A 25,552-nucleotide genomic window follows, 5' to 3' on the forward strand; every position below is an offset into this window, starting at 1 on the left:
CCAGATATGAATTTCAGCCGTTATTATATTTCCCACCCCTGCAATAGGGCTCTTGTGAGACCTTTCGGTTAGAGGTCAGTCAGAGTTAAACCACAAAATAAAGTCTATCTGGTCAGAAAAAGAAAAGAGGAGAAAGAATCCAGCTAGCGGTATTATTGGAAAGCCAATGCAAACAAATAACAGCGCTTTATGAAACGTGGGAGTCTGTTTGCATGATTTGTCAGGATTTTCACGATACTGAAATGCTTGCTAATTAACTGGCATTAAACTGCATATAATAGAGTGTTTAATAAAGCTCTGGGGATTCACTGACCTTATCTGTATGACTCAGACTGAAATATAAAAAAAGACCTAAAACAGTGTGTTCAATAATAAAGTAGCTAGTTTAATGTTACACTGGTCGATGCGACTATTATTATTATTTGTTTTGCATGTGTGTATAATATCTCAGCAGACCTCGGAGGCTTTCTGTGCTCACAATGAAGTCGCCTTTCAATCTGGGATAATTAAAAACAACAGGTTAATTGTTTTCCTAGCAAAGTAATTATGCGCTATTTTCATCAACAAATCCGCTAGACGCCAGAAGGCTTCATAATATCGGTGTATAAATAAATAAATATACATATGGTGTAATATCAAGGGGATTTAGCGGACAAACACGGGCTTTAGGATGAAGAATGTGCCCTTCAGACAAACGTTCTTCCTTTAAATCTTCCAGTACAGTAGCAGCAAAGACGGGAGAGAATTGTTTTGATGCCTGATTGAGTCTTAAGAACATCCGCTGCATTATAGTCGCTGATAATTCTGCATAAACACAGGGGCTTATTTAAAGACACACAAAGAACAGCTGCTGAAGCCAAAGACAACAGTTCCTCGCAAAATATCATCCGTTTACCATATTTACTAAAGAGTAAGGGGTTGTTTTGAAGAGTTCCGGGTCTTGGGAGTCAACTGACGAGGACACCCAATTATATTTTTATAGCAATATTTTTTATATTTATATTATTTATTATTTATTATTATTAATTATTTATTTTTCAATTATATTTTTATAGCAAACATGCAGTGTTTCGGTGGGAAAACACTGTTTAATTCTTTAAAAAATGTTGGGAATTTTGTAAGTACCATATCTAATTATACAGTTGAAGTCTGAATTATTAGCCCCCCCTTTGATTTTTATTTAATTTTTTTTATATTTCCAAAATGATGTTTAACAGAGCAAGGACATTTTCACAGTATGTCTGATAATATTGTTTTCTTCTGGAGAAAGTCTTATTTGTTTTATTTCAGCTAGAATAAAAGCAGTTTTAAATATTTACATTTTAAGGTCAATATTATTGTCACCGACTCGGTCCCAGTCATTCCCCTCGCTGGCCAGCAGAGGCCGCCATCCCCGGACTTCTAGCATTACATCATCCACTTAGACCAGGGGTCTCAAACTCGCGGCCCGCGGGCCATTTGCGGCCCTCAGTGCAATATTTTGTGGCCCGCGCCGACCGCTGTACTCTGACGCTCCCCGCTCCGCTGATTCTATCCGTACACAGCGCGCTTGTCTCTCAATGCGCGTTGTCGCGCGCGTTCTGATCAGCTGTGTTGCGCGCGCGTACTCAAGAGCGGTGTTATCGCGCGCCTACTGAAGGGCGGGACCGAGGGTGTGTGGCGTCGCGGGGGCACTTTTGATCATTTTGGAAGGGCACTTTCTATGCAAGACTAAAAAGGGCATGTGCTCTGCACAGGTTGAGCCCTATGTGTGCACGTGCCTGCCCTGCATCTTATATATATTGATATTATAGGTAGATACAGACTGATGTGACTGGAGTGGGGTGGGGGTGTTTTATTTATACATATATATGCCTTTTTTTAGGTGAGGGAATGGAAGTTTTGAGTGAGTTCCCCCACTTTTTTCCCTAGGACTTCAATAAGTCAAAGTACAGGTCTAGACTTAATGATGATCATCTTCAAGCCATACTGAGGGTCTCAACTACTTCCGCTCTAAAGCCAAATGTGGTTCAGACTTGTGAAAAGAAGCGCTGTCAAGTCTCTGGCAGCAAGAAGTAGGCAAAAGATGCCATGTTCAGAAGAACTGTTCATAATCTTCACTCAATGTTCTATTAATGTTCAGGACACTTCATGTTCAGAAGAAATAATTAAAACTGTTAATAATAACATTTGAGGACTTTTTTTTTGTGAAATCCCTTACGCGGCCCAGTCTCACCCAGACTTTGCCTCCTGCGGCCCCCAGGTAAATTGAGTTTGAGACCCCTGACTTAGACTGATTGTGCAGACACCTGAACTGAATCACGTTAACGACCCACGCCACCTATATAAGCCACACTCAAACAACTGTTCAGTGCGAAGTCTTGTTTAGCCCCGGCCAGCATTACTGAGCGTTCTTTCCTGCCTGATTTTCTGTGAATAACCCCGGACTGTTTCTGACTCTGAGTTGCCTTCTGCCTGCCCACGACCCTTGCTTGATACACGAACTCTGAACCACGATGCCTGCCCTCGACCCAAGCCTGTCTAAAGGATTCTGAACCACGCCGCCTGCCACTGATCTATGCCTGGTAAATCACTCTGTGTCTGTCAGCCGCCAGCCCCACGACCATTATTGATTCCTGTTGATGTGTGTTCGCACTTTAGTGCGTATTGGATGTTTGGAAGTCTCCCCGTTACAATTATTAGCCCCTTTAAGCATTTTTTTTCTTGATAGTCTACAAAACAAACCATCGTTATACAATAACATGCCTAATTACCCTAACCTGCCTAGTTAACCCAATTAACCTTTAATTGTCACTTTAAGCTGTATAGAAGTGTCACGATAACCAGCGATCATTCTCCTGAGATCGCTGGTTCTCTCACATTATCCATGGACTACACTTCCGCCCTCTCTTGGACTACATATGCATACATGCTCTCCGATCACACTCACGCCTGCTCATTCATCTAGACTGACTACATTCGCACACCTGAGGACAATCAGAGACTCATCATACACCCTACATAAGCCACTCATTCACCCATCCAGTTGGCCGAGTCTTGTTCGCTTCTAATGACATTACAACACGTTTCTCCTTGTCTTGTTTTCTCCGTGTTTAGACCCTAGCCTTGTTTACCCTTGTTCTCCTGTCTAGCCGCCTGCCTTATGACCTATTGCCTGAATATTGATTACGACTCTGGATTTGCCTGCATATACCTGTTAACACCTGATTTGACCATTGCTTGCTTGACGTTGAATAAACCTGCATTGTGGATCTTACCTCCAGTTGTGTGTGTCACCCCCGGCGTTACAATAAGCTTCTTGAAAAATATCTAGTCAAATATCATTACTGTCATCATGGCAAAGATAAAATAAATCAGTAATTAGAAATTAGTTATTAAAACTATTATGTTTAGAAATGTGTTGAAAAAAATCTTCTATCCGTTAAACAGAAATTGGGGAAAAAATAAACAAGCAGTTTAATAATTCAGGGGGGGTTAATAATTTTGACTTCAACTGTATATAAACATATCTATATATGCTATAGTGCTATATTAGTACCCTATCTAATAGAAATCTAACAACAACAACATTAATATTTTTTGCAATTATTATCTTAATATTACATTGAAAAATGACAAATGTTTGGATTTGTAATGCAATAATTTCCTTTGTTTTTATATTCCCCTTGTTGTCATTAAACAGCAATATTTCTATAATCAATTCAGCCGGCAGCTAGCTCTCTGCAACTCTCACATGGTCGCCCACTGAAGCTAAGCAGGGCTGCGCCCGGTCAATACCTGGATGGGAGACCACATGGGAAAGCTAGGTTGCTGCCGGAAGTGGTGTTAGTGAGGCCAGCAGGGGGCGCTCCACCTGCGGTCTGTGTGGGTCCTTATGCCCCAGTATAGTGACAGGGAATCTATACTGCTCAGTGAGCGCCGTCTTTCAGATGAGATGTTAAACCGAGGTCCTGACTCTCTCTTTTCTTAAAAATCCCAGGATGTTCTCCGAAAACAGTAGGGGTTTAACCCTGGCATCCTGGCCAAATTTGCCCACTCCTAAGCATCCCCATATCATAATTAGCCTCATCCCACTCTCTCTCCACCAATCAACTGGTCTGTGGTGTGCAGTCTGGCACAAAATGCCTGCCGTCACGTCATCCAGGTGGATGCTGCACACTGGTGGTGGATGAGGAAATTGTCCCCACAGCTGGAGGGGCGTGGTTAAGTATATTAGCCACGCCCAATACCTCAGACAGACAGAGGCTGTTTTTTAATATCAAGTACACAAAGTTCGGACTTGCGTCCTTGGAAGTTCAGACTTGGAAAAACAAACTACCAAGGACACTAGGACACAAGTCAGGTACTTCTTCAAATGGAACGGCAGTGTACTTTATAACGTCACTTACCTCACCATGGATTCGTCAGTTACACTGTACATTAACAAAAAAATTATTTAGTTACGTAAAGCACAGCCTTACAATTATGGGCAAAGCAGTGGCACAGTAGGTAGTGCTGTTGCCTCATAGCAAGAAGGTCGCTGGTTTGAACCTCGGCTCAGTTGGCGTTTCTGTGTGGAGTTTGCATGTTCTCCTCCGGGTGCTCCGTTTTCCCCACAGTCCAAAGCCATGCGGTACAAGTGAATTGGGTAGGCTAAATTGTCCGTAGTGTATGTGTGGATGTTTCCCAGAGATGGGTTGCGGGCGGAAGGGCATCCGCCGCGTAAAAACGTGCTGGATAGGTTGGCGGTTCATTCCGCTGTGGCGACCCTGGATTAATAAAGGGACTAAGCTGACAAGAAAATGAACGGCCTTATAATTAATATTATATTAATATTATAAATCTATATTTTTGATTTAAGAAAATGTAAACATAAATCACGATAAATGTGAAGTGAAATGGGTTATTATATACAGACTTGTGTCTTTGATTATCAGATTTAATAAGCTACAATGAACATTATACAAGTACAAAATGTAAACAATAGGAAATGAAGATAAGGTTAAGTAATTTAGTAAACAAAGAAAAACAGCATACGACACAGTAACATAAAGACAATTATAAAAGTTAACAAAATAACACTGCCAAATTAACACACCAAAACAAATAACAGATTTAAAAGACCAAAAATTGTGCGTTAGATATGCACTAAGCGTTTTAAATATCATGTTTTAACTACAGTGAACAGATGCAATCCAGCGGTACATCTGTGATGGACTGGCTGATGTAAAGCTGCTCTCATCGGGGTAGATAATGACCAGTGGCTTAGCGGACGGGCCCGCAGGGCACGCACCTCAGGGGGGGGCCTGTGTGATTATTGGGCCCCGCGTCGTCGCGATTATCAATAATTGAAAATCCGGTCACCACAATAATCAAACCCCTGGGAACAACTGTGGTCGGAACCAAAGTTCACAGGTCTGTGTTCTCTGAACTCCTCTCAAACGGTGGACTACTTCATTCTGATTGCTTGCCGCTGAACCGCGTCATAGCTCAATACCATAAAGTTGACTTGATTTCAAGTCCTCCTCGAAGCCCACACCGGAGAAGACTCGCCGCGCTGCTCCTCGCCACCGGTTCTCATTGAAAATGAATGACTTCCGGCTACTTTGACGCTCTCGCCGCTTGTTTGTAAACGCTACCCCACGTCGTCGTTCCACCCCTCCCCCCTTTCCCGCTCCTTAGTTTGTTATCGCTCCTCAGTTTGTGAAGGCTTCCCCGTGTTGTAACTCCACCCCGCCCACCTTTCCCGCTCCTCAATTTATGATCGCTTCCTTGCGTCGTCGCTCCACCGACTCTACTTAGTTTGTGATCCCTGCAGGGGGGCCCCTGCATTTTGCGCTATGCCACTGATAATAACGAAGCTCCCGCTGACAGACTGGGGGTCAGAGTCCGCATAAGCTGAGCCACATCACCAAAGACGCTCTATCTTTATAAATAAACTGCTGATTTAAGTTTAAAACAGCTACATTCTCGCCTGAAAAACTCTTAAAACGTTCATTTGTAACACAACAGAGGAGTATTTTTAAAACTGTGCAGGTTTTCTCCTCTGCCACTAGCTTTCGCTGGTTACGCTGCAATGTATTCTGGGATACCTATGCTTTGTAAGTTCGCACAAGTCACCTCTCGAAGAATCCTTGGCAAAAGGGGCAGAGCAAGTACACGTCCGGGAATTTTATCTGCACTTGGCAGGATGTGAACCTTGAATTAGACCAGTACTTCGGCGACGGTTGATGACGTTTCACGAGGACACAAGAACGCAAGTACAGACAAGATCGCATATTGAGAAATCCACAATCTGAGAATTTTCAAATATCAATTAAAGATAAGTAGGGCAAGCAATTAGCTTTTCTAGAAGACATGCACAGATGAATTGTTCACCACAAAACAACATGAGCTAACAAAATCTTATGGTTAGTTTTGATTTGATTTGCACTTTGAGATGTATTCTTTGTGCATAGCCCCTTAAGCCGGTCTCACAATGTGCAAATTTGACCACAGCTTGGTCATCTGAGACAGATTTTGAAAAGTTCAAATTGAACCGAACCTGCCAAGTGTGAACACACCATTATATTTCATGAGACGAGTGGCTCTGTGCGCATCTATTTCCAGTCAAACCTGCGTCACACAGCATGAGGTGCGTGACCAAACCACTGCATGTACTTAAAGGAGAGCATGGCTGTCCTATGACGTATGCATGAGCCCACGGGCACTCTTTAACACTAAAATCATGTCTGAAATCCTCACATGGCACAAACTCTCTCTTTCCTCTGATCATTTGCTCTTACAAGGAACCATGGGAAATGAGGCAGGAGGTACCAGACTGCTCAGCCTGAAAAAGTAAATTGAAAACGAGCTCAGTCATCCTGTATTTTTGGAAGCGCTGGATGTGTAAATGGAGTAAAATGCAGTAGGGATCAGTGCGGCTTTAATAAATAATGGGCATCAGTTTCTGCTGGTTAATATTACATTAGAGCTAATATTAAAGAGCAGCAGGCTTGACATTAAGAAAATCACAGGCAAATGTATTTATGCCTGCCAGTTTTCGTGAGGTTATTCTTGCAGTGACATTTCTGTCTCTGTGATATAATGAACAGAAAGAGATTCAAGCTTAGGTGCTGTATAGGTTAATCTTCAGTAATGCAAACAAAATTGCATTTAAATATTAACATTCTTTTTCTTTATAATGAAATAATTATTATGTATTATATAATTATTGTATTATGTAATTATTATGTACTGTATATGTAATATTGGAAAACTACTAGCCACAGTGGCTGATGATTAAAAAAGTTAATGTCAAGCCCTGTGTATGTATATTTTTATTACTTGTATTTAAATGCGTATTGTTTTATTTATTCTTTAGTTTACACTGAGACAATCATAGTTATTATAATAAACTGTAACTAAAATCATTAAAAGCACTTTCATTACTTAAAATTAAAAATCATTAACTCAATTAAAATAATTTTAAAAGGTGTTTTTTTCTGCAAGTTGTCAAGGAAACATATTTTATTTTTGGGTAAAGTTAAGTTAAACTTATAAACAGTCAAATTAATAAAAGCAACAAAAACACAAAATTCATAAAATCACAAACTAATACCAAAAATAAAGCATAAATAATACTAAAATCATGCTTTCTCTGTTACATTTCTACTTGCATCGTTCCAACTGCATACGCCAAATATATCATATTTCTTTAATATTTCAAAAGTGTTGTCGCCTATCCAAGTTTTAGGAACAACAAATAATAATTTGACTTCTAGTTGATCAATTTGGAATCAGAAGTGGCTTATATGAAAGGCAAAGGCCTCTAGATTACGCTTATTTTACCACAATAAAATATGATCATGCCTTGATTTTTAATTATTTAATTAGGCTAGTAAGGTCTGACTTTGCTTAGACAAAAGTCTTGTCACTAAACAGAAATAATGTCCAGTATAGAATATAAAGTCATGCTGCAGTGGAAACAGAATGAATATTGTGTCTGACTCCATCATGAGCTTGGAGGACTGCATCCATACATCTCTGCAATGACTCAAATCACTGATTAATAAAGTCATCTGGAATGGCAAAGAAAGCTGCAGGACTCCCAGAGTTCATCAAGATTCTTTGGATTCATCTTCAATGCCTCCTCCTTTATCTTACCTCAGACATGCTCAATAATGTTAAAAACTGGTGACTGGGCTGGCCAATTCTGGAGCAACTTGTCCTTCTTTGCTTTCAGTGGAGGCTAAAGTATGAGAAGGAGCGCTATCCTGCTGAAGAATTTGCCCTCTCCTGTGGTTTGTAATGTAATGGGCAGCACAAACGTCTTGATACCTCAGGCTGTTGATGTTGCCATCCACTCCGCAGATCTCTCACATGCCCCCATACTGAATGTAACCCCAAACCATGATTTTTCCTTCACCAAACATGTTGATTTCTGTGAGAATCTTGGCTCCATGCGGGTCTTCTGCAGTATTTGTGATGATTGGGATGCAGTTCAACAGATGATTCATCAGAACAATCTACCTTCTGCCACTTTTCAAATGATCAAGTTATTATGTGTTGCTCTTACAACTGGGATCGACAACAAGACTTTTGTCAGGTAGTGTAGATTCAAATTCCAATAGCTTGAATTGTCTTTCATAAAGTTTGTTTAAATATACAAGATGTTTCACATTAATGTTTAATAATAAATGCAAGAGTTTTTTTTGTTCTAGGCACAAAGTACAAAAATATTGATCGACTGTTGTGGTGCAATGATATTTACTCAACAGGCTGTTGTTAGTCAATTTTGCACTGACCTTCAACCCTGTAACATTTTGAATGTGAATACCTCCACAACTGGCACAACTGAAATTCTAAAAGTTTATCATTTGCTAACCATGTCTTTTTATTGATATATACAGTTAAAGTCAGATTTATATGCCCCCCTTTAAATTTTCTTTTTTAAATATTTTCCAAACGATGTTTAAAAGAGCAAGGAAATTTTCACAGTATGTCTGATAAAATGTTTTCTTCTGGAGAAAGTCTTATTTTTGGCTAGAATAAAAGCAGTTTTTAATTTTTTAAAAGCCATTATAAGATCAAAATTATTAGCCCCTTTAAGCTCTATAGTTTTTCGCTAGTCTACAAAACAAACCATCAATATACAACAACTTGACTAATTACCCTAACCTGCCTAGTTAACCTAATTAACCTATTTAAGCATTTAAATGTCACTTTAAGCTGTATAGAAGAGTCTTAAAAAATATCTAGTCAAATATTATTTAATGTCATCATGGCAAAGATAAAATAAATCAGTTATTAGAGATGAGTTATTAAAACTATTATGATTACAAATGTATTGAAAAAGTCTTCTCTCCATAAAACAGAAATTGGGAAAAAAATAAACAGGGGGGCTAATAATTCTGACTTCGACTGTATTTAAATGTACACATACTGAACATTATAGAATAAAAATTTTATAATGTAAAATGTGAATTAATTTTAATCAAGCCCCTCAAAAGCCTGGTAATACTTGATGTCAGTTGCAGCTGGAAAGGCATCCACTGCACAAAACATATGCTGTATAAACTGGCGGTTCATTCCGCTGTGGTGACTCCTGATTAAAGAAGGTACTAGCCGAAAAGAAAATGAATGAATGAAGGACATCCTAGGATCAAAGAGTCAGGACCTTGGTTCGAAAGACGGCGCTCATTGAGCAGTATATAGTGCCTATCAATATACTGGGGCGCTAGGACCCACAAAGACTGCAGGTTGAGGCCCTGTTGGCCTCACTAACACCACTTTCAGGAGCAACCTAGCTTTCCCATGTGGTCTCCCATCCAGGTACTGACCGGGCGCAGCCCTGTATAGCTTCAATGGGTGACCATATGAGAGTTGCAGAGAGCTAGATGCTGGCTATTGACTCCAATACAATATAGAGTAGTGGTTCTCAAACTGTGGTACGTGTACTACTAGTGGTACGCGGGCTTACTTCTAGTAATACTTGGAGGATTTGTTGAGTTACGAAAGAAAAAATTATACAAGTGTAATCATTTGATGCATACGAGAACACCAATGTGATCAGCATTGGCTGTTCTCTAAAGCCTACGATCAAATCGCTGTGCTTAGAATGTTTACTTTTAGTGTATTTTGTCATCAGCTGCTAAAAATCAATTCAATTGGTGCAAAACTAGAGAAAGAGGTGCGAGGTGCTTGCAGAGCAGATACTGTACAAGCTAGAGCACTGGTCTATAACCCTCGACACTGATCAATTGGTACCGGGCAGCACAAAAAATCATTATTATTATTTCAGTTTTATTGCTAATCTTAGTCTGAACGATCATTTATTTTGAAAAATCTTTTATTTTGAAAAATGACCGTATTCTTTTGTTACATCTCTGTCACTTGAGTGAAAAAATTTAACCCACAGGCTAGCAAAATTAGTAAGGCGTGCTTGCGTGTTCCAGGCGTACGCAGTTAAAAGCATCTTAACTTTTCAGAATGGGTAACACTTTAGAATAACTATCCGTTTTAACTAGTTAATAGATCATTAATAAACTGTTAGTTAATGGGTTATTAATGACTTGTTAAATAAAATGTAATAGTTTGTTAATTATTTATAACTGTGCCTTATAGATAGCCAACAGATAACTTACAAGCTGTTAGTTAACATATTGTAAATGACTTCTTAACTGTATTTTAATGATTATAGCTATACCTAATACATTAGTAACAGATCATCAACAAGCTCTTAGTAAATTACTTACTGAAGACTTGTTAAGTATCAGTTAATAGTGTATATATGTTACTGGGACGTTATTCTAAAGTTGTGATTATTCTTCATCTATTAACTGTTAGTAAATGAGGAATAGTTGCAACTTTAGAATAACATCCCAATAACATGCATAAGCTAATAACGAACACTTAACTAATATATTAACTCACAAATCACATATCAGTTGTTCCAATCTACTAACACCAGTTAAACTTTTGTTGAACTTGAACTTATTCCATCCATTTGCTGTTCAACAAAGTTTCACTGGTATTTGTAGATTGTTAACAAACTATGAACAACAGATTGGTAAAGTGTAAGTTAATAGATTGGTTAAGTGTTAGTTATTAGCTTATGTATGTTATTGGGATGTTATTCTAAAGTTGCAACTATTCCTCATTTACTAACAGTTAATAAATGAAGAATAGTTGCAAATATAATAACGTCCCAATAACATATACAAACTATTTACTTTTACTTAACAAGTCTTTAGTAAGTAATTTACTAACAGCTTGTTCATTATCTGTTTCTAATTTATTAGGTATCGTTATAAATCATTAAAATAAAGTTAACAAGTCATTTATAACTTGTTAACTAACAGCTTGTAAGTTATCTTTTGGCTATCTATAAGGCACAGTTATAAGTAATGAACAAACTATTAACTTTTATTTAACAAGCCATTTTTAACCCATTAACTAACAGTTTATTAATGATCTATTAACTAGTTATAACGGATAGTTATTCTAAAGTGTTACCTCAGAAGGCTGCACCGTTAGTCACGTGATAAGAACGACTGATCAGCCTTATATTTCGTTGAATGAATGAATATGACTCTGCCTTGTTTTCGAACTGTGCAGTGCTGTAGCTGCTTAATTTGGCCAATTACGCTACTTTATTTCAATACTGGTCATTATGGTGGCACTTGGAGAGACCATTTTTTTCTGAGGTGGTACTTGGTGAAAACTACTGATATAGGGTTTTTTTTAAGATGAAACTACTAGGGGTACTTTGAGAGTCAAACAAACAGGCAAAACTAAACGATCACACGATGCATTAAGGTCTTATGAAGTGAAATAAAAGTAATAACCTTTTTTTTTTTAATCAGGGGAGGTCAACTATCCCTACGGGGTGCTTTGGACTTCAGTCCATCAGTCATTTTTTCATGTGAAAGCGATTGGGGAAAATGCTGAAACAGCAGATTTGGTTGAGAACGTCCTGGTCACTCGCTGTACTGACTAACATAGTGTGTCAGAGGTTTCAATGTGTTTACAGAGATTTATGACGACACCACAAACATCCAGCAGGCTTTTGTAATGAAGACTAAATGCAGTGATCCGGCACTCAAGGACAGCGCTGTTGTGCATACTGTATGCAACATGATGCTTCAGCAGGATCTGCTGGCTTGATTTAGCGCCGGATGTATGCGTGTTTATTTCCATCCTCCGAGCCTCATAAACAGGCTTTAATGCACACCTCGCTGCGTCGAGGACATAACCTGTGATGGAATCTGACCTGATGAACAGCCACTTTCATTGCTCAGAAAAAACAGCTCTCGTAAAAAAAAAAAACAATCGCACACAAAGTCTGAAGGTTCGACTCCAGCAAACACACTTTCCCAGCGGAAAGCACTTCAGTCATTATCATTACGGGCTTCGACGAAATTGCTTTTGTTTTCTCATTTTGACTTCTTTCAATTTAACGCTTCGTTTAGTCGGATCCACTATTTATGTTTCCGCACGCATCAGTCGAGATCGACGGAAGAACATCAGTCATTTAATGCTTTCATTTTTATATTTAGCTTTCTCTCTGTACATTAAAACACATCGTGACTTCTGATAAACAATTTAGAGGAGACGTCCTTGCCACTGCTTTCAGAAGAAGAACAGTTTGTGCATCTCTCTTTTTAAAAAGTAGGCCCATATATAAAAACACATCAGGTCAAGTTGAGCTTTATTGTCATTCTGCTACATGTGTGGACATACAGAGGAACGAAATGTCTCTCATCACAACGGTGCTACATAAATTCAGGCCCGGCCCTAACCAATTTGGCGCCCTAGGCAAGATTTTAGGTGGCGCCCCGTCACATCGCACTAAATTCCACTGCTAGTGTAAAATCATAAGAAACTAAATCGCTTTTTGATCGACTACTACAAGCTGGGAAAATGTCAGATAAATATGCCAATGCAGATAACGTTATAGCTGAATAGATCTAATATTTACACAATTGCTTGAGGAAGGAATGATGGGGTGGTTACATTACTATTACCATTTTCCAAAACATCTATGCCCTTCCAAAACATTAGCTGACATAAAACTAACAGATAGCACTATAGCTATTTAATGATTAGCAATGTTATGTCATATCTATCAACGTTGGGATGTTAAAATGTGGGACAACAAATAGCTTCAAATGATAGAAAACATAGCAAACATTAGAAAACATTGACAATAAAATAAAAGGTTTAGCCTATTAAAATCAATGGCCTGTACAGAAATTAATAAAGCTATAAAATCTATTTAACTTTTAAATGTATTTGCTATTTAGTGAAGAGCAGCAGATGAATCTCTCATTGTGTTTTGTTTGATAACAGAGGTGTTCATGTAAGAATTCACAGATCTATAATGAATGAATGAATGAATGAATGAAGCATTCGACTACTTTAGTAACTGTTGTGCTCATTTAAGAGAAAGTTAGTTGTGTTTAAAATAAAACAAGCAGAATAGAGCAAAAAAACGAAAAAAAAGAAGCACTTTTCCGACGGTCCCTTACGGAGAGCTCCACTCTGCGCGAGCTCAGCTCTCCCGGCTAAATGCAAATCCCAGGCTAAACGGAGCAGTGCTCGTAATATCGAGCGAAAAAAAAGAAAAAGACAGCTGTGAAACATAACCAGCTTTGTCTTTTTGTAGGAAACACACTTTAGATCTTTTAAGGGTAAGAGGTTTTTGAGTTATTGCCGTCTATCACTGAATGTGTGTCAGGAATATTGAAAACAAAACCAACTTACCCCCGCTCATTTCTGGCGCCCTCTGGATGTACAGCGCCCTTAGCATTTGCCTATACCGCCTATGCCACGGGCCGGCCCTGCATAAATTAATCACAAATACGAACACAACACTGGTGTCACGATCACCAGCGACCGTAACTTCATAGATCGCTGGATCTCACTCACAATAACTTATGGACTACAAATCCGCCATTCATGGACTACATCTTCCTACATGCACTCCGCTCGCACACACATGCTTCCTCATTCTGACTGATTACACTCGCACCACCTGAGGTTAGTCAAAGACTGATTACACACACTATTTAAGCAGCACACACACTCACTTCCATTGCCGAGTCTTGTTATCCGTAAAGTGACATTGATGTTGGAGACTGATTGATGTTGTGCAGGATATTGTGCAAGAGAAGTATATAAGGTTTAATAATGTGCAAGAGTTATTTAAGGCAAGCAGTGCAACATGATTGTGGTACATTTAAAGTAAACATCGCTTTTCATTTCTTGTAAGATGTTTAGATAAAGTGTCAGGTGCATAAGAGAGAAGAGCGTTACTACAGGTGGTTTGTCAAGCCCACTCATCTGAATGAAACACAATTTGCACAGTGTTTCCAAGACACATGGAGTGATTAATAAAGTGTCTATGGTGTAATGTATTATTATTATTATTAAGGGCCAAGCACCGTAGGTGCGTAGGCACCTATTGGATCCGTTAGCGTTCCTATTATTATTATTATTCTTCCTTCTTCTTTCGTTTCTTCCGCCAGATTTGAATGGCAGCCCATATAGGCGTATGCAGGAAAGTTGTATAATTTGGCACAATGATAGAGGACAGTATTAACATTAATCAGACCAAATATGAAGTCTGAAAATCCAACTCTCTAACGCCACCACTTGTCCAAACTTTTACGTACGTTTATCATCATAACTTTTGAACCGAATGGGCTACAATCAAAATGATATTTTCCTCTGATTCCTCAACGCACCCTATGACGTTATTTTCCGTCATGAATTTTTTTGCGCTATTTTACATTTTTTGAAAAACATATTTAATCAAACTCGTCCTAGGCCGTTTCTCCGATTTTCACCAAAATTAAATCACATGATCTACAGACCATGCCAACCAAAAGTTATGGAATTCAAGTTGATTAGACCAACCGTTTTCGTTTAACTTGCGATCAAATTTAACGTAGAACTTGCGAAAATGGACTTGAGGCGATATCTCCGTAACGCATTCACCGATTCACACCAAACTTGGTGTGTGTTATGACAACTAGGGTCTGAGGTTATATGCTGAGTTTCGTTATACTGCCCCCTATTGGTCCGGAGATACACAAGATTAACTTTTTTAGCTTATAACGTCTCAACCTTTCGTCCGAAACTCATAAAACTGGTCTCATTACATCTGGCAGAGCATGGCGAGTCGAATGATGTCTGATTTTCACAGGTCAGCCATTTTGGGCGTCGACCATTTCGATTTTTGCCCAAAAATGCTATATTTTACCAATATATTCACATAACATTACAAAACATGGTATGCATCTTCAACCCCATGCCCTAAAAGCACTCAAAAACTTCTGGAGCAGCGCCATTTTTTGGCCAATAGTGCTTGGCCCCTTAATTGCTGCTTGCAGCTATATTTATTATTATTATTATTATTATTATTATAATAAATGTCTTGTATGCAATTATAAATTGAGCTTGTGAAATTTGATCTTTTTTTGACAATTTTGACAATTTGATCTTTTTTTGTTATGATAAGGTTATATGGGTTAATAATTTGTGAAAAATAAATAAATAAAAAATAATAAATAAAAAAAATTATAATAAAAAAATTATAATAAAAATAAATAAAATCGCACAGCCCAATTTCCCATATTTTCTGTATATTAAAGTCATAGCGGGTGACACAGTGGTCTCACAGCAAGAAAATCGTTGGTTCAAGCCTCGGCTGGGTCAGTTGGCGTTTCTGTGTGGAGTTCGCATGGGTTTTCTCTGGGTGCTCAGGTTTCCCCCACAAGTCCAAACACATGCATGTAAATTGGGCAGGTTCTCCGTAGTGTATGCATGTGAATGAGTTTGTATGGATGTTTCCCAGTGATGGGTTACAGCTGAAGGGCATACGAGGGATGAGTTGGCGGTTCGTTCTGCTGTGGCGTCCCCGCATTGATAAAGGGACTAAGCCGAGGGGAAAATGAATGAATAAAGTCATAGTTTACTCAAAAGTAATGACTCTGCACTTCCTCCTTATTTTTTAGGTACACAGATTTGTGCAAAAGTCTTCCTCCTAATGCTGGCGGTGGCCTAAGACTTCTGCAAATCTCAACATTTTTTGTGATACAGATACGCAAAAATGCAAAAAATTTACATATAATCAAATTACATAATATTCAAAACTGATTGGATTCTGACATTGAGTAACCAGTGATGGGTTATTTCAGCAAACCATTATCAAAGATTATTTTTGAACAAAAGTCTTAGCCTCCCAAAGCTGGTGGTGGCCTCAGACTTCTGCATATGTCTAAATGTTGGTGAAAAGTGAGCTATAATGGACGGTGGCTGCAGTGATGAAGCCTCAGCTGAACCTGGTGTTTGGCCTGCAGATACTAATGATTAAAGTGTGTGTTTTCAGTCATTCCCTGAGCCCTGTCTGTCAGTCTCTGCTCTCATTCATCTTCATGTGTAAAAGCCCCTCTGGACTTGCTCTGAAAGTGTGTTTAAAGAAGCTCCAGCTTTTAGACAGATGCCGTTTCTCAAGGTGGTTTTGCAAGGTGTTTTTTTTTTTAATGGTACGGCTGACGTGGTTCTGGGAAAATAGCAGATTTGTGAATGGTTAAGACAAGACACTGCAGTTTAAACAGTTGTGATCATTGTACGAATTGGCTATCAGGAAGGAGGTTGGCTATTTTCAGTAGATTGTGTAATACAGATGCGCATGTTCTGAGTGAACAAAATTCACATTTAATTCAATTACACCTCATTTAATAATCAAAAATGATTCAAAAAAGTAACCTGTGATGGGTTATTCAAACAAACAATTATCAAAGATGACCTGTTTTTGATGTAAAATGGTGAAATTTGCAGAACGAGGACAAATATCTGTATTAACAAATGGATAATAATAAAAGGATGAACTTAACTTCCATGTGCAAGCAGTCGTCTATTAAAATATATACTTTAATTTGACGCAGCGGATGCCCTTCCAGCTGCAACCCATCACTAGAAAACATCCATACACATTCACTATGGACAATTTAGCTTACCCAGTTCACCTATACAGTATCACCTTTATATGTTTTTGGGCTTGAGTGGAAAACCGGAGCACGTGGAGGAGGAAACCCACACAAACACTGGGAGAACATGCAAACTCCACACAGCAATGCCAACTGACCTAGTCGGGGCTTGAACCAGTGACCTTCTTGCTGTGAGGCAATTGTGCTACCCACTGCGTCGCTGTGCTGCCCCAAAAATCTAATTCATTTTATCAAATTATTTGTATGGCCATATTTTATCCATAACTTACAGAAGTTAATAGTATTTAATAGTTACGTAAAAAAACAACAACAAAAAGCAAATTTTTTTTCTCCATTGGTTAGCGACCCCTGGGGTCCTTACGTTAAATTAAAGACACAGCAATAGAGTCAGATGCAGCAGATTGATTTCATGGCACCAGGTTAAACTTTCTGACAGCTTTACAGCACTTGCATTATAATAATAATAATAAAAAAAAACTGAACATGTAGGATGATCTCCAAGTGGTGTTCTCCAAAATTAAATAAAGACTTAGGGGTATTGGTGTGTGTGCACCGTTGCGTGCAAGGTTTATATTTTCATAACCACCTCAGAGGATATTAAGGGTTGCGAGTCACTAGAACTATTGTTTTGGAGGCTGAAAAGTTTGAGACTAGCACTGGGCTAGAGGGCTCAGTAATAATATTATTATTTTTTTTATTTAATTAATAATTAATAGTATTACTAAATAATATATATTATTATTATTATTATTAATAATAATAATAATAATAAAATAGTAATCATTAATATTACTATTATGATTCGTTAATAATAATGATGACAACAAATCATAATAGTAATATTAATTATGACTGTTATTATTATTATAAATACATGATTATTATTATTATTATTATTATAAATAATAATAATTATTATTATTATTATTATTACTATATTTATTCATAGTAATAATTAATACTACTACTACTAATAATAATAATAATAATAATAATAATAATTATAATTATAATAATTATTATTATTATTATATGTATTAATAGTAATAATTATGGTTAAAATAATAATAATAATAGTAATAATAATAACAATAATAATAATAATAATTATTATTATTCATAGTAATCATTTTTATAATTAATCCTCATTCATTCATTCATTCATCCATTCATTCATTCATCCATTCATTCATTCTCTTTTCAGCTTAGTCCCTTTATTAATCCGGGGTCGCCACAGCAGAATAAACCGCCAACTTTATTGGCAACGGAGGCCCTTCTAGCCGCAACCCAGCACTGGGAAACATCCATACACACTCATTCACACACATACACATCGGACAATTTAGCTTTGCCAATTCACCTATACCACATGTCTTTGGACTTGTGAAGGAAACCCACACCAACACTGGGAGAACTTGCAAACTCCACACAGAATTTCCAACTGACCCAGTCGAGTGTCAAATCAGCGATCTTCTTGCTATGAGGCGATCATGCTACTCATTGCATCAGCGTGACACCCTATAATTAATACTTAGCCAGTTAATTGATTCCAATGCATTAATTACATGTTTGAATATGCAACCGAGGTTGTATTTATTCAAATATGCCTTCAACTACATAAATTCCTCACACAAAAATTGTAACATGTTGAGATAATGATTATAAGTCAATTTCAAAATTGTTTAATTTTTTTAACACATTAAAGAGTCAAATTTTGTACATGAACATATTACGAATAGTCAGAGAAAAAAAAATAGTAGAATAAAATGTTGTATATTTTCAGACATATTATATCCGGGGTGTACAAACTCGGTCCTGGAGGGTCGGTGTCCTGCAGATTTTAGCTCCAACTTGCTTCAACACAGCTGCAAAGATGTTTCTAGAAAACCTAGTAAGAGCTTGATTAGCTAGCCCAAGTGTGTCTGATTGGGGTTGGAACTAAACTTTGCAGGACACCGGCCCTCCAGGAACGAGTTTGAACATGCCTGTATTATATGAACTTATCATGAAGAGATCATTACTAATGGGCGGGGCTTTCCCCCTCTGATGACACGTACAAAGGAAGAATGTCAATGAAAGTGTTTCTGCAGACTGTTTTTATCAAGTGTGATTATAAAAACAATGTAAATAATTAAGCTTTATCATTAGAAGCTGGTTATATTCACACACTGTTGCCACATAACTGTGTTTAGCCAGTTAAACTCTGCGGATCCGGTACCAAATCCTTGACGTCATCAACTTTCACTTTAAGATTTTAAGGGCTAGCATTGCACCAGAACCCCTTAAGGGGTTTCATTTGAAAGCTTAGAATCTATACTTTATGCACATATGCATCACTTTGGTTTTTATTCTACTGTACAGAAGTTGTTTACACTTAAATACACAGTATTTTGGACACCCGAGCTAGGTCTTTTACATTGGTTCATTTTCATATTTTTCATATGACATGTGTACAAGTTATAGCTCAAATGAAAGCTTTTGCCGGGGCTCATATGGTTCCAGCATTCTTTTTACTGAATTATTTTCACATATCAAACAGTTGCCGAATGAATCGCGCTGTTTCCATGGCGCAGAAGTGAAAACAATACATTTATGATCACTAAGCAGCCCCAGATAGCACAGACAGCTGTCATCTCTTACCTTATGCTGTGTGCTTCAGGGCTATTTCTCCTCTGTTTTTGAGGTGATGTGCATAAGTAATCCTTTTATATATCTGACCTGGTCCAAACACAGTGAATTATGTTTGATCAAACAAAAGAATAGTGAAATATGAAAACAATGATCGGTCACTTTGGCTTGTACAGCACCTCTCATCAGTTGGAATACAATAACTTTTGCATAGATTATGGTGGAGACATTTTTCCTTTTTCCTATAATTACAGACATGTGCAGAAACCATCAAAATTAATTACAGCACCCTAGACCACACAGAACCTAAAAGGTATACTTTCAAATTTGAGTTTATTAAAAAAATACAAAAAGCGCCTCTTTTTTTAGGTGTTTATTATAACACAGACAACATATACAGATATTTTAAACACTTTCAATAGTGTTTTATGAAAATTCAAAGGGTTTTCTTTAAAATGATACCAAATATTTGCATTTACACCTCTGCATGTGGATTTGGGAAGCTTTTAAATTTAGGTATAGGCAAAATCCAGGCAGAAAATCCCAAAATAACAGCAGAGTTTAACTAGTTAAACCCCTTATAAAAATGTTTATTGCATAATAGCTCCCCTTTAAAAAATATATTGTAATTGTACAAACACAAATTAATAAAATAAAAATCCCCAAATCTGAAATGAACAGGAGTATGAATAAACAAGCAGTGTTTTTGCCTGCAGTGACTTGCTTTAAACAAGCTGATGTGATTTCCTCGTCTCTCTCTGTGTCCTTATTATAACGCTGAGCAGTTCCTCTCCTCTGAAGGGCTCTTCTCTGATCATATTGGCCGGATTTATGACGGCAATTTGAATAAAACTATTAACCTTGATTAACGGAGGAACGCTGCAGCGTGAGATCAGATCAGATGCTATAAAAAGACTTGGCCGGCATTGTGATGCATGACGTAGTTATCCGTCCTGTCAGACAGAGGTGCTTTCAGGAGCATTCACACGCTTTTCTCTCCACCTGACTTAACCTTTCCCATTCTATGCTCCTCATCTATTCATTTCAGCTCCCATTAATCATTGACAGCGATTGGTCTTCAATATTTTTCACTGAGAAAATGAAATCGCTGAAACATATCCATTTAAGCATCTATTAAATACAGAGATTCAAGTCTGGAAATTACTGGTCAATTGCAAACGCATTAATATTGATGTCCAGATCAATTTTACAGGGTGTTCTTTGCGTGTGCGTGTGGTTTTAATACATATTCGAAATGGTTTTATTTTAGCATTTTAATGTATACAGTGCTCAGCATAAATGAGTACACCCCTGACAAATCTTTTTAATAAATCTTTTTAATAGGATGCAATAATACAATAATATATGTGTGCATATACATTAGATTAGATTAGTCAGTAATGAAGCTAAATATGGAGCTAATCTATCTTTTTTTTTTTTGTTCAAAGTTTTTTATTGACATTTTACTTAGTAAAACAACGTCAAAAAGATTTGAAAAATAGAGAGACTGCACAAATACTGCACAATTTCTATACAAGACATTATTTACATTTTTCATCTGTTTTACATCATGTCATGATGTATATATACATTCATTTATTAGTTCATTTACCTTCGGTTTAGTCCCTTTATTTATCAGGGGTCATCACAGCGGGATGAACAGTCAACTTATCCAGCATATGTTTTACGCAGCAGATGCCCTTCCAGCCACAACGCAGTACTGGGAAACATTCACACTCATTCACACATACACATTCATACACTACGGTCAATTTAGTTGATCCAATTCAATATATATATATATATATATATATATATATATATATATATATATATATATATATATATATATATATATATATATAGTGTTGCGCACATCTAATGTTTGAATATATGAAGTGACAATTTTCTAACACTGTTGTTTGTTATGAATTGTGATGCAGTTTCTACAGAAACAGAATATTAAATGAGAAAACAGTGGGCGTGGCTTGTTTTTTGTACTGTGAGCTGATTGGATGTAGTAAAGTAAGCATTTCATTCAGAAAGATCAGGAAAAGGGTTTGGGGAAAGTTATTACAACATAACAGACTCATCCTCCTCACCATTTCTGTTTGTTGTCAAAACTGGAGGGGCGTGGCTAAGTATGTAAGCCACGCCCCATACCTTTGGTATTTAGATTTTAACTTAATATTACAAGTGCAAACTATTTTTTTTCTTAATGACATGCGCAGATGAATTGTTGACCACAAAACTAGCAATGTGAGCAAACTAAATCAATAATATTTAATTTGTACTTTTATTGTATTATATTGTAAATAATATTGTATTTACTAATTTCTGCTTTTTTCCCATATCTAGGTTCCATCTTCCCAACGTACAGACCCTCGGACACAGTCTTCAAGATCACATTTTGGCTGGGTTACTTTAACAGCTGCATCAACCCAATCATCTACCCCTGCTCCAGTCAGGAGTTTAAGAAAGCCTTCCTGAGCGTTTTGGGCGCGCGATGCCTTCGCAAGAGATCCACACCGTCCCATACGCTCTACCAGAGCCACAGTCCCAGACACGGCCAGTCTCAGATTCTGGGTCTTTCGAGTCGTGACAATCCATCACGTTTGAGCCCGTCCTCCTCCATTGCTTTGTCCCGCAGCCCTTCCTCAAGGGATGGCCGGGATTGGCAAGCCCCCTCTCGCACCTCTTCTGTGGGGACGACTGGAGTCAGCACGGGGGTGAGTGTTGGAGCCAAAATGGCGGGCATGTGCGGTAAAAACCTGCTGAGGACGTGCTGCTGCGTGAGAGCGGATTCACCGCAGCCGGAGCCGCCTGCGCAAAACTCACTCCCCGTCATTAAAATCCATCAACTCTCGCTGTGTGAGGACGGAGATGCAGTGTGAACAAACACACAAGGGGAAATCAGTCGACGGAGACTCACGCTGACACTTCAGAACACAAGTTTATGAAGAAAAAAAGCCTGATGCCTTTCGATGAAGCAGAAACGCCATGTTTCCATCCAACTTTTTTTTTCTAATTATATTTAATTTCTCGTTTTATTTTTATTATATACAGTGCTCAGGATGAATGAGTACACCCCAGTCAAATCTATTACATTAATATTTTTCATAGGATGCTTTATAATAGTATTTTGTGCATATGCATTAGATTAGTCAATACTGAAGCCAAATCTGGAGCTTATCTAACAAAAATAAATAAATAACCCAAATAATAAATAATCCAAAAAATTTATAGCTCAAATTTACATAATAGGCCAAATATTAAACAAAAATGCTAAAGAGGAAAATATATATTACACTTTGTAAGTTTGTACATTATTTTGGCAATATTTTGCTTAAATTTATTTGTATCAGCTTTCTATTTCTAAAAATGTTCAATGCTTTTTCCCCAATTATATTTATTAGCATTTTGTGCAGATACAACATCACATACAGTTGCAATCAGAATTATTAAATCCCCTGAATTATTAGCTATTATTATATTTATTATTATATTATTATTATCATATATCTGTTTAACTGAGAGAAGATTTTATCAACACATTTCTAAATATATTAGTTTTAATAAGTCATCTCTAATAACTGATTTATTTTATCTTTGTCATGATGACAGTAAATAATTTGACTAGATATTTATCAAGACACTTCTATACAGCTTAAAGTGACATTTAAAGGCTCAACTAGGTTAATTAGGTTAACTAGGCAGGTTAAGGTAATTAGGCAAGTTATTGTATAAAAAATACCTTTAAAAATAGCTTAAAGGGACTAATAATTTTGACTTTAAAATGGTGTTTAAAAAATGAAAAACTGCTTGTATTTTAGCCGAAATAAAACAAATAAGACTTTCTCCATGAAGTAAAAATTATATCAGACATGCTGTGAAAATAATTTAATTTAATTATTAATTACACAATGGCACTCAATCAAACATATCTACAACGATAAGGATAATGGTTACTCTAAATTTAATAATTCTGATTGCAACTGTATATACAGAAGAAACAACATTCTGTTTTTTTTTTATCCCACCCCAATCTTCCATATCTACCACACCCCTATATATGATACAACCAAACAACACAACCAAGTACAAACAATCATTTAAAAAATAATAATAATAATAATAATAACAGTGAAAGAATCCGTTTATTAAATAATACACTAAATGTACAAAAAAAAGAAAAATCCATTCAACTTTTTTTTAATAACCAGGACGTGGACGCACTGGGGTGCTGTTTTTCCACATGTCAGTGTTTATGAATAGATTACACCAAAAAGAACACGAGTAATCTTGACCAACCTGACATCTGTCTAAAGCTACAACCCTCAAGCAGCCAATGCAGCTAGTTGCTTTTCAGTGCATTTTGGATCGCATTAAAAACATTGCATTAAAATTATAAAACCTTAAAAGTAGCATAAACTTTTTATCAGATAAAAGAAAATGAGCTTAAACTACAAATGAAAGCTTAAACTACAATGAAAACACAATAAATCTAGCATTTGCATCAAAGGTCATGTGACTTTGTTTTAACAGCTCATGTGATGATAAAAATGTGTGTGATCGGACAGCTTTAATGGACAACTCAGCAAAGCAAGCAGATTATAAAACATCTCAAATGTTGTTTTCCTCCTTATAAAATCCCTCAGCCAAAGTCTGTCACCACAGTGGTTCAGTATTACTATCATTATATTTTAATTACCTCCAGAACTGTCTTGAGCAGGGGTCTCAAACAGGGTCTTCCTCCCACCGGCCCGCAACTGACGTCAAAAATATATAAAGATTTTGCCCCTCAAAACATCTATTTGTGAATCACTATCATTCTTGTGCAGTTGCATATAGCCACTTGTGGTCTTGACCCCCCACTTACTGGACATTTAAAGTACTGTACTATAAGTCCCACCAGTTACTTTTGGTTTCAGTCTGCTGTCGAGAGTAACGCACATGCAGATTATTTCTGGGGCTGATTTAAATGTTAAAATATATGCGCGTAAGTGGTCTACTTTTACTAAAGCTCTATTAAAGGTCATTTGATTATACAACATATACAATCCTTCTATTACATTAGGTTTCCACATTTTTGTTGTGCTTGAATGTTAAAACGGCTCACCTGTGAATTGCCAGTCACTGATATAGCCCCTCGCCAATTTGAGTTTGGGACCCCTGGTGTAAGGTATCTGGTAGGGATTTAACGGTATTGTAAATACCGTCATACCGCAATATAATTTTTTCCGATATTACCTTAGTCGCATGACTCGGTAAAACTATAGGTCTTCTGAGAAAATTTGCTCAGGCGAATGAAGCGAACAGGAGGTAGCGAAAACTACAATTCCCATCAGCCCATGCTTGACCATCATCCCTTGCGGTCTGTTGTCGCTACAGATCCAGTAATGCGGAAATGGAGTGTGCTGCTAGAAGCGGGGATCAAAAAGAGCTGGAAAACTCTAAAGCGGGTGTTGTCGCCGCGCACATACTGAATAGCGGTGTTGTCGCGTGAGTTCTTATCAGCTGTGTTGTCGCGTGAGTTCTTATCAGCTGTGTTGTCGCGTGAGTTCTTATCAGCTGTGTTGTCGCGCAAGTTCTTATCAACTGTGTTGTCGCGCGCGTACTGAATAGCGATGTTGTCAGCACACTGTTCAGATTGATGCAGACATGAGACCTCTATCTCACTTATGGTTTGTCCTCTCAAGTGGGGGAAAAACAATGCACAAGGTTACCCACTGCTGTCAACCTGGGCCAAGTCATATCTCTCTTGTCCCAGAAACCTCAGTCCCAAATGAGAGGGTTTTTTTTCTGTTGCAGGGGACATTGTAAATACCCAGAGATACCAGCTTTTACCAGATTATAGTTATATGATAATTTTCCTTTAAACCCATCTTTATCTAAGTGAGTGATTGATTAAATGTTGAATGTGATGAGTTTTCAACAATACTAAATTG

The 25,552-nt window shown here is 37.4% G+C and overlaps 1 protein-coding gene across 2 annotated transcripts in view; it reads left to right on the plus strand.

Annotated features, from left to right (window-relative positions):
- Nucleotides 1–23,887, plus strand: part of adra1aa (adrenoceptor alpha 1Aa) — a 57,609-nt gene extending 33,722 nt beyond the window's left edge. Inside the window, exons 3-4 of one of the 2 annotated variants that reach the window (XM_073909915.1) lie at nucleotides 21,963–23,039; nucleotides 23,601–23,887. In XM_073909915.1, coding sequence (XP_073766016.1) covers nucleotides 21,963–22,498 — 536 coding nt within the window. In that variant the 3' untranslated portion in view covers nucleotides 22,499–23,039; nucleotides 23,601–23,887. Of the gene's footprint in view, nucleotides 1–21,962; nucleotides 23,040–23,600 lie in introns of those variants that run through there. The other variant, NM_001324454.1, reaches the window with a different exon arrangement.
- Nucleotides 23,888–25,552: the final 1,665 nt, after the last annotated feature.

Source organism: Danio rerio, chromosome 8 (assembly GCF_049306965.1).
Source record: "Danio rerio strain Tuebingen ecotype United States chromosome 8, GRCz12tu, whole genome shotgun sequence".
In the NCBI taxonomy this organism is placed as follows: domain Eukaryota; kingdom Metazoa; phylum Chordata; class Actinopteri; order Cypriniformes; family Danionidae; genus Danio; species Danio rerio.